Below are 14,616 nucleotides of genomic sequence, written 5' to 3'. Positions count from 1 at the left end.
TGGACTCGATAGCCGGCAAGCACATTGGTTGGATGGTCGCTCGCTCGGTTAGTTGACGGCATAGAGACCTAAAAAATCGAGGGGACCTGTAAATCGGAAATCCCTCCCAATTAGTTAACCGAGAAGCTATAACGTGTTGTGCTAAAACGCGCGGACTTGAATGGAGTTCCACACGCCCCGATCTGCACTTACGAGTTCCTTACATACTTTGCAATGAGCAGGCATGTGGTTCGAGTCGAGTTGAGTCGACTCGAGATTAGATCGGACAGGCCCGAGTCGCCTCGAGTCGCAAGGGGGAAGGTTGGTCTGATTGGAACTTTTGGTTCCGAATTCGATGACCGTGGTAAAAGAAATCAAATCAAATTCGGGCGGACGGGAGGATCTGATGATGCATCCGATGGCCTTTGGCCAATGCCAGCTTTTTGCCTTTGCCCAAACGTTGCCCCAAACGCCAAGATGTCGTCGATGTCAGTCACTTTCTCTTCTTGGGTTAACAAGTCTTTCGTGTTTGGTATGTTTTTGAGATTCACTTGCTCGATTCGGGGGTAAGTAGAACGAGAACCTATTTTTGGGCAAGGCTTCTCTTTTTCTCTTTTTTCTCTCTGACCCCTCGTTTAGACTTTTTTTTTATTACTTGCTTGGATGTTTGATTCATGATGGATCCGAGAGGGTGTACTGTGTCTGCTCTAAATAGGCGGCATGGATGGACGATTGTCGTTTCCGTCACCGATACTTCTCTTCCCCTCATTCCTCCTCCCCGTCCCCGTCCCCGTCGCTCTTCCTGCCTTCTGTCAACTCTCTCTTTATCTCGTCGCTCTCGCTGTCTGCTGGTGCCTCCTCGACCTTGTTCCATCGACTCTCGGGGATCGTTTTAGTTGCCGACGACCGGTATGTCTGACGAAGTAGCACAAGAAACGGGGTGCGTATGCTGCGGTGACTATAATTGGCATGCTCGTTCTCATCGACGCCGACGAATAGCTCGAATGCCTCCCACTCGGCACCGCCAACTCCAAAGCCCTCCCCGTGAGCCACCTCCCCATCTCAACACCGTCGTCAACCTCTGACCCAGGGCTATACAGGAACCCTCTGAAGCGTAAAGAACCTCCCTCTGACGACGCTGATCCCGAGCCCAAACCCAACCCCAACTCCAATTCCAACGCCAGCGCCAACTCTAATGCAAATGGGAATGTGAACGAAACCAAGGCCAAACCGCTTTCGAGCTCGAGGCCGTTGGCGGGGTCGTCAGAGACTGCGGGCGAGGTACCGGAGGAGTACAAGAATGGACACATTGTGTGCCCCGCGTGTGGTCTAAACGTGAACATCCGCGACGACGAATCTGGGGTATTCACGACCAAGATGTGGGAGGCTCATCGGGCTGCTTGGTAAGAACCCATCATAACACCCCACTGGCTCTTCTTTAATAACACCCTTCCTGTCTGGTAGTTGCCCTCCTCCCTCCACCTCGTCGAGAGGGTGCAGCAGCGGCGAGGCGTCCGTTATCTACACCCCCGAGGCCACCGTCGAGTCCATGCAGCACCCACCCACCAAGCGACGCCGGGCGAAGCGCACAGAGGAGGAGAGGATCGACTACCTCCGCGCGGACCCCTACGTCGCCCAGTTCGAGGCATACCGAGTGCTGTGTGCCTCGTGCGACAAGTGGATTCGGCTCCGTCCCAATTCGACATATTGTTCGATACCCTGGGACGCTCACCGAAAGAGTTGTCTAGCCAAGAAGATGTATGTCATTTCTCATTTTTTCTTTATTCGTTCTCGCTTCCTTTGGGATTCCGATCGGTTGTGTTTGTTTTTACCCCTGCACCCGTCTCCCCCTGTTTTTGTCAATTTCCTATTTCCGATGTCGTAGTCATCGTCGACATTCTCTCTCCGCCCATTCATTCATCCTGTCGATCTATCTACATACCTTTCTCTATCTCCATCCGTATGTCTTTCAAGGGTGCATGAAACAAACTGACGTGCACTGGTTCGCAGTAACAACAAGAACGCTTATGCCCTGGAAGAGCGAAACAACCTATTTTCGAAGGACACCGATATTCGCAAGTTCGACGCCGAGAGGATCTTGTGCAACCGCTGCGACCAGTGGCTGAGCGTCTCGCCCGACGACCACCTGCTCGCCGTCCAGAAATGGCTCCACCACCGCGCTAGCTGCAGCAAGACTCCATCCGGCCATTCCACGTAAGTAAACCCAATCTAAATGCCCCCTTACTATATGCATACCCATCCATCTATCCATCCTCTTTCATTTCATCATAACCTTACACACTCATTCCGGCTTCGCCAAACCGCGCTTACTCTCCGTCGCCGTTGGTTCTTCCATATCGCCGTGTCGTCCCTCTTCATTCCGGGAGCCCATCCTAATCTAACAATCAATTTCATCGACCGACTGACTGACACATACCCTTCTTTCTCTCTCTTTCCAGTCGATCATTAGCCAAGGAGATTCCACGCGCTCCTCCTCCATCCGGCACTCAACTCGCCGCTCTAAACTCGTCCGTGCACGGATCTTCCGCTTCCTCGTCCTCGCATGCGGTTGGTGGTGGTGGAGGCCAACGCGAACTTCGTGAACTGCGCGGATCCCCGCGACATGCCAACAGCAGCAACGGTAACGCGCATGGTGGTGCTTCGGGTGCTTCGGCTTCGCACCATCATCATAACCACCCGCCACATCACAGTCTGCACCACCTCTCTGCACAACAGCAGTTCCAGTTATCGCATGGTCATCAGTTGCGACAGCACCACTCTCAAGGCTCCGGCCAGGGTCAGAGCCAAGGCCTGCACGGCGGCAGCAGCGGCAACGGTGGTGGTGGAGGAGGAGGAAGCGGAGGTGGCAAATATACAGCCTCCTCCCCGCCCTTCCATGACCTTACACCCAACAACTACGCCCCCCTCCACGAAAGCCGACGCCGCAACGCCGAACAGCGCGCTGACACCCTCCGACGCGACCCCTTGATTGGTGCCGTCGAACCTAACAGGGTGTTTTGTACCCTCTGTCAGAAGTGGGTGCAGCTACGACAGGATAGTTCGTTTTGTGCGTATCCGTGGTTGCAGCATCGGTCGAAATGTGTTGCGAGGCAGTAAGTCTTTATTCAGTCGTTTTTCTTAGTTTCTGTCATTTTTTGGGAGGCTCGAGTTGACTATATGCGCTTCCTTTTTATAGTCAACGCCGTGCGCAGAAGATCGTCGACCTCAGCGACCGTCGGGACCGTGTCTACGGTCTTAACGACCACAAGTCCTCCTCGAACCTCATCGACTCGCACCCACATTCACATTCACACTCGCATTCTCATCAACACTCACACCCCCATTCCCACTCGCATGGGCATCGAGGCGGAAGCCGCGCCACAGCCATCCCCATCCGCGACGAGGACGAGCTCCTCTCCGATTCAGACTCCATACCCCGTTCGCATATGGGGAACATGCATAACAATAACTCGGAGGACGAGGATGACGAGGAGAGGGATGGGGAAGGTGAGAAGGAGAGGGAGAGGGAGAGGGATGGGGGTGATCGAGAGGGGGACGGGGAGGGCGATGGAGAGAGGGATGGGGAAGGTGAGGAGGATGGGGAGGGGTCTGTTGTTGAAGTTGAGGGTCCCGATCCGGCGCGTGAAGCACAAGGCATGGGACAAGGTCAAGGTCAAGGACAGGAGAGGGAGAGACCGCAGCGCCTTCGTCGACTTGCCAACAACTCGAATGTTCAGTCGAGTTCGGGTTCGAGTTCGAGGCGTCAAGTTGGGGAGTATTCATACCGGAATGGTGGCTCCTCAGCGCACCATGGGAGACCTGGGACTTCGTCGAGGGGTGGTGTGTCCTCGTATGGAAGTTTTGATGGACGATCGAGGGGGAGGGACATGGCGTTTAGAGGGTACGCGAATTCGGCTACTACTTCTGCCTCCAATGGCAATGCCAACGGCGCGGGATCACATCGACACCATCCTCATCCTCACTCTCATCCTCACTCTCACTCTCATTCCCACTCTCACTCTGGCTCTCTCCATCCGCACAACCTGCACGACCACCGCAACGGGGGAAGCGAGCGATACACCCTCACCTCATCGGGCCAGCCAGCGATGAAGCGTGTGCGGAACTGGGCTACGTCCGCGGCATCTGGTGTTGACGAGCCTGGTTCCCTCCGAGGTGGAGGTGGAAGTGGGATGGTAGACGTCGATGTGGATGGTATGGACGTCGACGACGACCAACGCAGTGACCGGCCCACCCGCCGCGGTACGAGGACAGGCTGCGATTTCGAGCGTCGTGAGCGTGAGCGCGATAATACTCGTAATCGAGGTGTGGATCATGATCGCAGTGAGCTCGATGGGGAGGGTGATCGGGATAGGGACAGGGATGCGGATGGAGATGGGGATGGGATGGGAGATGTGGACGCTGATGCGGATGGGGAGTCGTACTGCGAGGATGATCTACCCGTCGGGATGGGTGGTGTGGGTGGTGGGAGGCCGGGGTCGAGTGGTGGACCTGGCTCTTCCATATTCATGGGTCAAGGCTCGGGGTTGGGGTCGATGCATGTTGGTGGTTCGGGTTCGATGCATCTTGGGAACGGCGGTGGGATGTATGTGGGCCACGGTGGAGGAGGTGGAGGTGGGATGGGAGGGTATCAAGGACATAGACGGGGAGTTGTTCATCCGCCGTTGAGTGTTGGTGGCGTTTCTGTGGTGAGGCGGCCGTACCCTGTTGGGTTGGCGGATTTGGATAGTCCTAGTGGACGGTACGTTTTTTTTTTCTTGTTCTATACCTTCCTTCTTGTATACCTTTCTTCCTCGATGCCTTGCTTCTTATATCCCTCTCTAGTTCTTCTATCTCTATTCCTATTCCTATCCCTTTCTCTCTCCCTCTCTCCTAATCCCATCCATCTAAACTAACTAACACCCCCTCCCCTCTTCTCTCAAACAGAAAATCCTTCCTCGCCCACTCGATCGAATACCTCTACGCGACGACCTACGAATCCACGGACGACCTGACCATCTCTGCTCTGCTCACGTACGTGAATGCGGCGATGCCGGTGGACAAGCATGAGGATTATGATACGGCCGAGGTTGTCAAGTATGTGGCGGCGTTGAAGGAGAAGGGGAGGGTTGTGTTTTTGGGGGATGTTGTGAGGTTGGTTGAGTGAGTTGGGGTGCTGGTTCGGATGTCTCCGATATGAACATCCGCCGCTCTTCGTTTCGATTCTTCGGGTGTCCGTTGAGCGCGCCTTGCTCGTTATCGCCTTCGACCCCACTCTCTCTCCGCGCCCTGACACACACACACACACACACTCTCTCTCTCCGCCCTTACGCCCCTGCTGCCGCCGGCATGCCTTCCGACTCGCATTCCCCGTTTTCACTTGACGTTTGGCGTTTGGCGTTTTCGACATATATGCCTCTCGTTTGGGTATCTCGGACCATCCAGTATGTCAGACTGTTCAGTGCGTCAGGCCCTCGTGCATATGCATGCCAAGAAGTCAGGTCTCGTATGTCAGTACGTCTACGTCAGTCCTCGTGTATATGTCAAGAACGATCCATGTGCGCTGGGGTGGGTTCTCGTCATTCGTCATTGCCGACGGAGTCGCTCTTTTTCGTTGTCTTTGACGTGAGGATCGTTCCTCTTGTCTTTAGGGACGAGTCTCTTGTTATGTCGTTTCGCCGCTTCATTTGATCTTTTTTGTGCCATTTCTCGGACACCTCGTTGCTTTTCGTGCATCACTGCGTCGTTGATTCTCGAGCCATCCATCGCTGCTTATCGTATCTTCACTTCTTTTGCCTTGCTATGTCACTTCGCATCTCTTCACCCTCCCCTTCCTTATGTGTTCATCCTTCACATTCAATTTGGTGACTGCGCTCATACTACTATAGTGTATGTCGTAACCCTGACTCTATCCACGTCATTTGACGTATTCATTTATCCACTCCTCCTTGTTTTATGTTGTTATTCGGGCTATTGATATCCTCCTTTCCGAGTTTGGTGTCATTTCTTCTTTGCTTTTTGCTTTTGCCTTTGATGTGCACCTGGAACTTGCCCCCTTATTCCTTTCGTTCCTCCGCCCTCCGCCGCCGCTGTTGTTGCCGCTGTCGTTGTTGTTGTTGTGATATGTATTCTTGGACTTGGTAGTTTTACTTTTTTTTTTTTTTTTTGGGTCTTTCATGCATATTTATGTTTTCCTCGTTTGGACGCATGTTGCTTTTTTGTTCGCTTTGCTTTTTATAGCCTTTCATTTCATGGAGGCGGGGGACTTGTGGTCGCTGTGGGCTCGGGTGTGGTTGACATAGGGCCCCTCAGTTTTGATCGCTGCTCTTTTCCTTGCTTCGTCTTGCTTTCTGATTTGTGCTTCGTACTCGCTTTGAAACTGCCGACCATGTACGTTATTCAAGTATAGTTTTTTTTTTATCATCTTTATGGACTGTTATATACTCTCTCACTCACGTCTCTCCACTCTTTCCTCGAGCATCTCTCTTTACTCTTTCCGTCGAACATATTTACACGTCCGCATTGATCCCGCTTTCGACCTCTGCACCTTACCACAAGTTATCTATCTATTCATCATTGTCGTTGTCATCATCATCTTGGACTCTGCTCGATTTGCTTCGTCGTATCCCACTCACTCAGTACTTGGTCCCTCTTGACAATCTGTGTAGCTAATTGTACCAATAACGATTCTCTTTTCTTGTTGCTTGATTTCAGGATTCCGAAATTCTAAGTTGAGTGAATGTTTTGATTGAATGTTTTAATTGAGCTCCGTGAGGTTCAAGTTGGTGCCCCTCCCCATGTCTCTCGGAAGCTCTCATTCGAATTCGCGGTAGCGTCGAGCTCTGATCGACACCAGCCTTTCGGAAAGGCTGGTGTTTTCCGAGAACCGAGTCCGACTCCGGTGCTTCCTAACTACTGTATAGGAACCTTTCAGTCTTTCCGAGTGGCACAGAGATTATGTTCCGGGTCGGCCACCAGCACGGATGGTGTATGTTTTCCGAGCTGCGAAGTTCTCAAGAGTTTTCAAACTGGTTCGCGAATCGTGAATCTCGTTGGACTATTGACGGGTGCAATCGACTGTCTCGATTCCATATGTTTCGAAGAATGACAGAAGTCGAATACATACGAAGAAGTCTGATGTCAAAACTCGGTCCTCGACCTCGAGTCTCGAGATCAAGGGATCCAAGGGAAAGAAGAGTTAGTAGAACACGACCACGGCTGCATTTACACTGTAGTACTTAGGCATGAGCGTCGCGTCGCTGCGTGTTCCGGACATATTCCGCGACTTCCAAGGAGTCAATAGTCCATGGTTTACCCTGGGCAGGAGACTTTGCATGAGGGTCACCGGATCGGAGCTTGTCTAGAACTGCTTGGCTGGTTGGGCGACGTTGGCCTCCGCGTTGGTGTGGATGGAAAGTATGTAAGTCGTGAACTCTTGTGATATTTTCTGGATGGTTCTGCGTGTGTTCAGGGGCATCGAGAAGGATGTTACTTCTCAGTATATCAGGGTGTCGTATGTGTTAGGTGTATGGTGTACGTACCACAACACTGTGCGTGAACGCCGTAATATTGATTTCGAGGTCCAACTGAACCTTTGGCACTCGATGTCCTAACCCTTCTTTCTCCTTCGAAAATTGACGGCACGTCGATGAATTGTCTGGTCGCCCATAGGCGCTCAGGATGCTCTGCATGGAGGGAACGACTTGTCCATATGTTTTGTTACGTCAACGTCCAGTGTGCAGCACGTCTGAGAGGTGGGATGCGAAGGAAGGGGCCATGCAGGGTGTTTCCTTGGCTTCGACGATCAAGAGTCATCGGCGGGGAGCCTGGGGTGCTGAATTTCAGAGCAATTCATCGGGCCATTCAGGATTCGAAGCGGTGTGTGGAGAATCGAGTTGAATGTGGTAGAGCGTGGTATGCAAAGTCGTGGGTTTTGGAACTCGGTTAAACTTCTGAGTGGTTCTTTGCATGGTCGCGAATGTCGAGGTAGGGTCATACCACTGCAGCGTGTATGAAGGCTGTGGTAATCTGCAGGCAGAGCTCTTCCTTGGAAGTCGATCCTGTCAGAAAAGTAGAACCCTTCTCTCTCGCTGGCAAATTGGCATGTCAGTGAACTGACTGCGTGGTCGGTGGTAGGCGCTCAAGACACTCCGCGTGGAGAGAACGACTTACCCATATGTTTTTCTTACGTCAACATCCAGTGTGGAACACGACGAACTGGACGACATAGATGCGAGTGAAGAAACACGATGGACGGCGCCTTCTTGGCTCCTGTCGAGAGGATTCGGGGGATCTGCTTTGGCAACTGGAGTCGGAGGAGATCCGAAAGTGAGGGAGAGGCCAGAGGCAGGCGAATTTCTGGATTCGACTGTGGAGGGTGGAGATTTCAGAGAATGGTAGAGCGTGGAATAAGCTTGGCCGTCGATGACTTCAACGGCAGTGAAAAGTCTTTGTCGCAGGCGCCAATGACTTGTCCTCCTTCAAATTCCAATGTGATGCCGACCACTATTGTAAATAGAATGGTTTAAGGGCAAGGCAATGGCGCTGCTGTGAACTGGCTCGACGACGCAGTCACACCGGTTTGAAATGGAACTGATTTCAGAACACAGGAATTCAAGCGCTGGTCAGTGGATGGCGGCAAAGAAGAAGTTGGCTCGTACGTACTGGCCGGTATCCTGGTCAGGCCTCAGGGCCAAATAGAAAACAGCTTGGATATTCACTTTCCCTACCTAGGCGCACACAAATGCCGTGATTTGACAGACCCAAGAGCGCTGGCTCGGGGAGATGCTCGCTTTGCCTATTTTTCCTGCCTAGGAAGACACAGGAACGCCTTGGCAGCCTCTGATATCTCTCAAACGCCCAATAGTGACAGTGGATCGAGAGGTATCGTAACGCTGTAAAAGCCGTTTCGATCCTCGGAAATGCTGCCTGCCTCGCGTTTGTTGGAACTTGATTTGGAGGAATGTTCTTTGCAAGTTAAGGAAACCCATTGAAAAGGCTTTCCTATCGTCGCAGCTTCATGTCTTCACCTCCGTCGAGGATTCGAGGATTGACTGTGGAGATTTGGCCTTTGGTACGGCACCACCCCTCTTTGTGTGAGAGCGTCCTTTGACTGGCCTCGTGCGTATGACGTCGCCTGGTCCAGCGTGTCCTCAACTTGGCGTAGCCGCGCAGCACAGGAGAAGTAGGCGGGGAAATTGGATGCCTCGCTGCGGATTCACATCTAGCCCCATTTCCCGGTGCATAGAGTTTTCTGAACATCAGTGAAATTGTCACCGTGTGGAGCGATCCTTGCACCGCTGGATGACCTGAAGTTATCTAGCGCTGGAGGCGAAAAAATCTGGAAAGTCCGAAGTGGCTCTTCCAGTAGCCTGTTAGAATGATTGGAATGATCGTCCATTTCTGCGGACGTGCACAGAATATGTATCAAACATTCACGAACTCGTTCCAGTTGTAGGAAATTTGCTCGAATGTCCACCAACGCCCGTTTATGAACCCTATAACCCAGATTCCGACAACTTCGAATTAAAGAGATTCAGAACATATGGGGATCCCGGACCGACGAGATCATATCTTAGATCTCAGCCGCACATTGATTGAACAAACACTCTCAGACCTGTATTCCCTTCACCTATCTACCTTGAGCTTATTTAAACTTTCTGTTGTCCTTCACATTTCGCCCCATCCGGTGGGCGGAATGAGGCTTTCCTTGTATAGCAGGCTTCGACGACTCAGGATTACGCCACCAAATGACATGGTGCCCGACATAGTATGTGTTCTCACCGATCTGATGCCGTTGTTGTCTATGACATCTTGCGTTGTAGCGTAGAGAGCCCTTTGTTGAGTCTCTGTATCGGCCAGCGAATCACTTCAACGGGTATAAGACCCAATTCATTGACATTTTTCACGAAGGACGGGCGCTCAAGTAAATGGTGAATGGTTTGTTTGGATAGGGCAGAGGTTTGTCGTGCACCTACGTTCGATCGTCACCCAAGCTACTTTCTCGATCTCCGTTGATGCTGCAACCTTTCCAAAGTGGAGCATTGGATCGATCGCATGTATCAGGGCAGAAAGCTGACGGACGCAAAGCGGTTTAAGATTCCGCTCCACGTTGACGATCAATGAACACGCTTGCTTGTTGGCACTAGTGTGGGCGGGTGGCGGGCACATATGAAGCAAAAAAAAAATGTTGTCAAGTTGCAACGCGCATTGATGAATGGTGTTGGAAGGAAAAAATGACCACCGCAGGGATCGAACCTGCAACCTTTTGGTGCCGGTTAGCCATCGAAGCCAAACGCGCTACCATTGCGCCAGGTAGCCATACGGATGTTCCTTAAATTGCCAATTACTACGGGCTTTCATTTCCATCATGTTCTGGTGGTACATCCGCTGGAACAACGCCTGAGAATTCCACACCTGTTGTATGTAGACAGTCGTGTCAGTCTGCCCTGGAGAATTCACCTGAGACTGTCTTTCCCCCCGGGTCAAGGCAGGCTGCTAGAGTGGCCATCAGATAATCAAACTCACGATTCGGGTTCCCTCGTTTCTTTCACGTATCACACCGCACCCGACGCCAGAGTTTCGAAGGAAACTCCTACCAACCGACTCAGGGAGGATGTCTAAGCTTTTCAAAGTGACCTTCTCACTCATGTAACTGTATTTATTCTGAGAAGCGCACTGGTAAACCTCCCACTCTGGACAGTTGGGTCAACCAAAGTATAAATTACGTAGCCCCGACATCAAGCCAAGGCGAAATAAATATAGTGTACAGGTACAGGAGAACAGGCGAGAGTACATGTGCCAGGGAACCTGTGAAGGAGTGTATGTACAAGAGGGATCAATGTACAACTAGGTCAAGGCGGCCATGATACACTATAAAGTTACAGTCAGAGAGTCGAAATGAGTAGATTATGGGTGGGATTGTCAGAAGGGAATTATGGTAGGGATGAGGAAGGAAAAGCAGATAAAGAGCGCCAGGCATACGAGAAATGAACCCGAGTACACTAACGAGCGATGTACACTAAGGTAGTAGCCATGGTACACTATAAATTACAAACAAACAAATGGAATCGCGAGTGCGTAGAAATATAATACAAGGGACATCCAACCTCGTCGTCGAACGCCGGTGGGTCGGGGGGAAAGGCTTTATGGGCGAAATTGACGGGGGTGCGAAAAGCGAGAGTGGTCGTTGCAAAGGCGATGAGGACTAGGCGCCTACTTGGGAGAGCCATAGAGCATCTGGAGAACACCTTCCTCCTGCTCTCTGAAAGTGAGGACGGCCCGCGCGACAGGCGAGAGCTGCCTCCTCTTTACCTCCATACCCGCAACATCATCTTTCGTCGCGCCGCCAGTGGCTGCGGGCGAGCGGGGAGGGGTTCGCGCGGACGAAATCGACAAGGAACGCGACCTCGACCTGATCTTGTCAAACTGATTGCTGAGCCTACGAAAGGTGGTGCGGCCACGTTGGAAGGCACCCTCCTTCACGTCATAATTGTCGGATTTGAGATTGAGCTCACGCTCCTTGCCTCCTGCTAAAGATTGGATTTGCTCGGTTTCGGCGTCCAACTCGGCCGTGTCGACTGCTTCGAAATACTCTGTTCGAGACTGGGCGAGGTCCAATAGGCGACCACATTGTTCGTAGTCGATGTCGATGTCTGCGACAGTCGCGTCGACGGAGGTAGTGGAATTTGAGGCAGAGACAAAGTCAAGCGTAGTGTCAGTCGCGGCGGCGCGGGCGACGGTGGTGGGGATGTTGGAGGACATGGCTATGCGACGGGAGCACGATGGAATGGGTGGTTATTGAAGGAATAGGTTGGGGATTAGAATAGTTGGTTCGTTAGTGAGTCGTATACGGGTCGTGGGTGTCGTGAACCAAGCAGGTGCAGGCGGGACGCAGTGACCTGCGACTACCAGTGGAGATGGTAGTGACTGAAGATCAAGAGGATCCTTGCGAAACTGCGAAAGGTCAAGTTTTATAATCCTTCCCAGCCAAACGATCAGTCGTCTTTGTGGACGACATTCCCCTGGCCCATTGTCCGTCGTTGCACCATTGCCGGCGATCCTTCCATTTTTGTAGCTTTAACCTGATTTATCGCACCTGACCGCGTCAGCGCGTCAGCCACTTTGGCAGTTAACTCCGGATGGGCAATAGCTGACCCTCTCCTCCCGGACCAAAACCGGAGAAACAGCCCGCTTAGCGATGGAAGTCCTGCGAAATCGCTGCTGCGCCCTCTGGTTGTGGGTCCCATGCACATTCTGCAGACTGCAGGAGGGTGCTGCTCCGACAAGTCCCGGAGCATCACACGGCGCACTGTCGCGCCCTCTCCATTGAAACCCAAATCCGTCATGACCCTGAGCGTCAATTACTGCGGATTTTTCCTTTGATAACGATGAGATGAATTTCTCCTAGTAACCATTATCTACATCTTTGATACACGTGGTAGATCGTTGTTAAGATCATAATCGACCCTTCCCCAGTTGGATTGCAATGGCCAAAGCGATTCCTCCAAGGTTGCAAGCGTATACTAGTAGGTCACGAAAGCTCGGCTAGACTTTGGATGTCCAACAGAATAGCTATGTTGGAAGCATTGGAGATAGTCCATGCCGTAGAACATAAGGCATATTTATCAGCGTCCACTTCAAGTTTCATTAAATTGATCAAACGATAGCTGGCTCAGGCATTCTTGCTCTAAATTGTGCGCTTGGGCGCCAATGACTTTGGGGTCGGCTCATTGTGCACACTAACCCGTTCCTACACTCATAACCTTCGAAATTCCCTAAGGAATACGTCATGAAATGTGGTCCAGAAAACACATAGACGCCATCTTATGACGCATGAACTTTGATTCAGCCCAACCGCTGCCATGAGAATCTCGCATTAGGCTCAGCGCTACTTACCCGGTAGGCGCTTGTTACTTTAGGGCCGGTCAAGTACCCTAAGCTTGTGATTTCGAACAGTGGATTCAGACTCTACTCCTATCTGGGTACCTAACGATCGCCTGTTGTTTTCCTACATGCTACTATGCTTAGACTAGCTGGCATGAATTGATTAGGATTTTTTCTTTCTTTTTCGGTGGATGTCGAGACCCGCGTCGGTGGCTGTGGCTGTGATGTGGCCATCGGTGCTCGCGATATCCTTCTCGAAGTTGAACACCGATTAGAAGATCCACACAATTCACCAATGTGAGGTCCTCAGGATCGGTCCGTCGCGTTTTAACACAAGATTTAGGTTAAGTATAGCTCGCGTCTAGTACGAAACCCTTGGAGGTAAAAAGATTGAATGCCGTGACGAATGGAGGAGCGAAGTTAGTCTCGAAGCTAGCCCCTTGCACCCCGTGAGAATCATTGAGCCTGCCCTAAACAGCCAAGCGCTCAAGGATTCGAAGGACGCCGTCATGTCCTTTCCTGTCCACAAAATCTTTGACGAGAGTTTGAGAGTATGACATTAGGATACCTTGGTATGCAATAGACTAAGAATGTCGAAGTTCAAGCTCTGAGAAACAGTCATCTACACACTGTCTTGTCGCAAAAGCCTCATCAAAACAGTTGGAGCTCTCATTGGTAGAGCCCCGAGTCGCACGATGTGCTCGGAACATTTTGGTGAGGTCGGGCCGTACATCCCAATGTATCCAGCTCCCTGAAATAAGAGGAAAGAGTCAGGCAACTTGTTCTGTTTAATTATAACCTACTCTGAGTCGTAGCTTTCCGTCACGAAGAGCTCTACCCAGAATCGAAAGGCGTCAAATCGTCTTAAAAATTGCAGGTAACGGTCCCTTGAAGGCTTGAACCCGGACAGAATCGTCCGCGATGTCGATCCGAGTCCAGGCTTCTAACAGCAGGACCTGAAGTTTGACGTACCGGGATCTTTCACACTATTATTGTCTTCAGGGCCATTATAAGCTGATTTAACTATGCTGCAGAGGCCTGGGGAATTGCAAACCGGGAATCGCGTCATACATTTCCCTGGCACGTGCTGGGACCAATGCCCAATATAGCGTGGGACAAGCCGCCGGCGCCTATTCCCCAGATTGGGAGTCATGCTTCACGCTTTATGACCACAGGGTGAACGCACCACCTTTATGTTACATGATCCCTCCTTTTCTCATGTGAGAGTGACTTCTCCACCTCATCTATGCCCGTCTCGGCGAATCTCCCGTCCAACTGGGCCATCTTTTACTTGAAAGCGCATTGCTGCCAAGTCACCGAGCCGATTAATGGACCCTCACCTTAACTTCCTCACTGACGGGGAGTGTGAAGACTGTCAGAAGTGGTCACATGGAGGAGTTATCTGGTCTGTACCTTCTCACTTCGGCCAGACAGTATGGAAACGAGGCCCATTCGCTTGAAAGAAGGGTGTAATCTCCACAGGAACGTTGAAGGGTTTCCCACTCGTAAGTGTGATCGTCAGCATAGGCCCTTCCGGATTCGGATCTGCACTTGGTGTGTGGCAGGCAAGTCGGATACAGGAGAACGCTGAAGTATTGCAAGCTCGTCAAAGATCTGAGAAATGCGAAGTATGACATCCGATGGCGTAGAGCAGCGCATTCCATCGATCGAAGGCGACGTGAGGCGAGGGGTGACAATACGCCATCCACTCGGCTTTCATTAGCTGTTATCGATATCGTTGAATGGCGTCTCGGG

At 51.6% G+C, this 14,616-nt stretch overlaps 4 protein-coding genes and 1 non-coding gene across 5 annotated transcripts; 2 read left to right on the top strand and 3 right to left on the bottom strand.

Moving 5' to 3' along the window:
- Positions 1-890: 890 nt before the first annotated feature.
- Positions 891-5,143, top strand: CC1G_10148 (hypothetical protein; the record flags this gene model as incomplete). The annotated part of the gene is made up of 7 exons (XM_001840722.2): positions 891-923; positions 979-1,382; positions 1,444-1,737; positions 1,990-2,193; positions 2,439-3,092; positions 3,176-4,738; positions 4,924-5,143. 7 exons carry the CDS (start codon positions 891-893, stop codon positions 5,141-5,143), a joined length of 3,372 nt encoding a protein of 1,123 aa, XP_001840774.2.
- A 2,139-nt stretch (positions 5,144-7,282) lies between these two features.
- On the top strand, positions 7,283-8,876 carry CC1G_14747 (hypothetical protein; the record flags this gene model as incomplete). The annotated part of the gene is made up of 5 exons (XM_002910724.1): positions 7,283-7,396; positions 7,648-7,854; positions 8,113-8,372; positions 8,586-8,632; positions 8,710-8,876. 5 exons carry the CDS (start codon positions 7,283-7,285, stop codon positions 8,874-8,876), a joined length of 795 nt encoding a protein of 264 aa, XP_002910770.1.
- A 1,336-nt stretch (positions 8,877-10,212) lies between these two features.
- CC1G_20132 lies at positions 10,213-10,296 on the bottom strand. Its single transcript has one exon. It is a non-coding gene; the product is annotated as a tRNA-Arg (tRNA).
- An 894-nt stretch (positions 10,297-11,190) lies between these two features.
- CC1G_10149 (hypothetical protein) lies at positions 11,191-11,739 on the bottom strand (the record flags this gene model as incomplete). The annotated part of the gene is made up of 1 exon (XM_001840723.1): positions 11,191-11,739. One exon carries the CDS (start codon positions 11,737-11,739, stop codon positions 11,191-11,193), a length of 549 nt encoding a protein of 182 aa, XP_001840775.1.
- A 1,592-nt stretch (positions 11,740-13,331) lies between these two features.
- On the bottom strand, positions 13,332-14,145 carry CC1G_14746 (hypothetical protein; the record flags this gene model as incomplete). Its single annotated transcript, XM_002910723.1, has 3 exons — positions 13,332-13,380; positions 13,593-13,612; positions 14,062-14,145. The coding sequence occupies 3 exons, from the start codon at positions 14,143-14,145 to the stop codon at positions 13,332-13,334; spliced, it is 153 nt and encodes a 50-aa protein (XP_002910769.1).
- Between the last annotated feature and the right edge of the window lie 471 nt (positions 14,146-14,616).

The sequence above is a fragment of the Coprinopsis cinerea genome (genome assembly GCF_000182895.1).
Source record: "Coprinopsis cinerea okayama7#130 chromosome 7 map unlocalized cont3.7, whole genome shotgun sequence".
Taxonomy (NCBI): Eukaryota; Fungi; Basidiomycota; class Agaricomycetes; order Agaricales; family Psathyrellaceae; genus Coprinopsis; species Coprinopsis cinerea.
The sequence above is the reverse complement of the archived record's forward strand: the minus strand, read 5'-3'. Positions and strand labels throughout refer to the sequence as shown.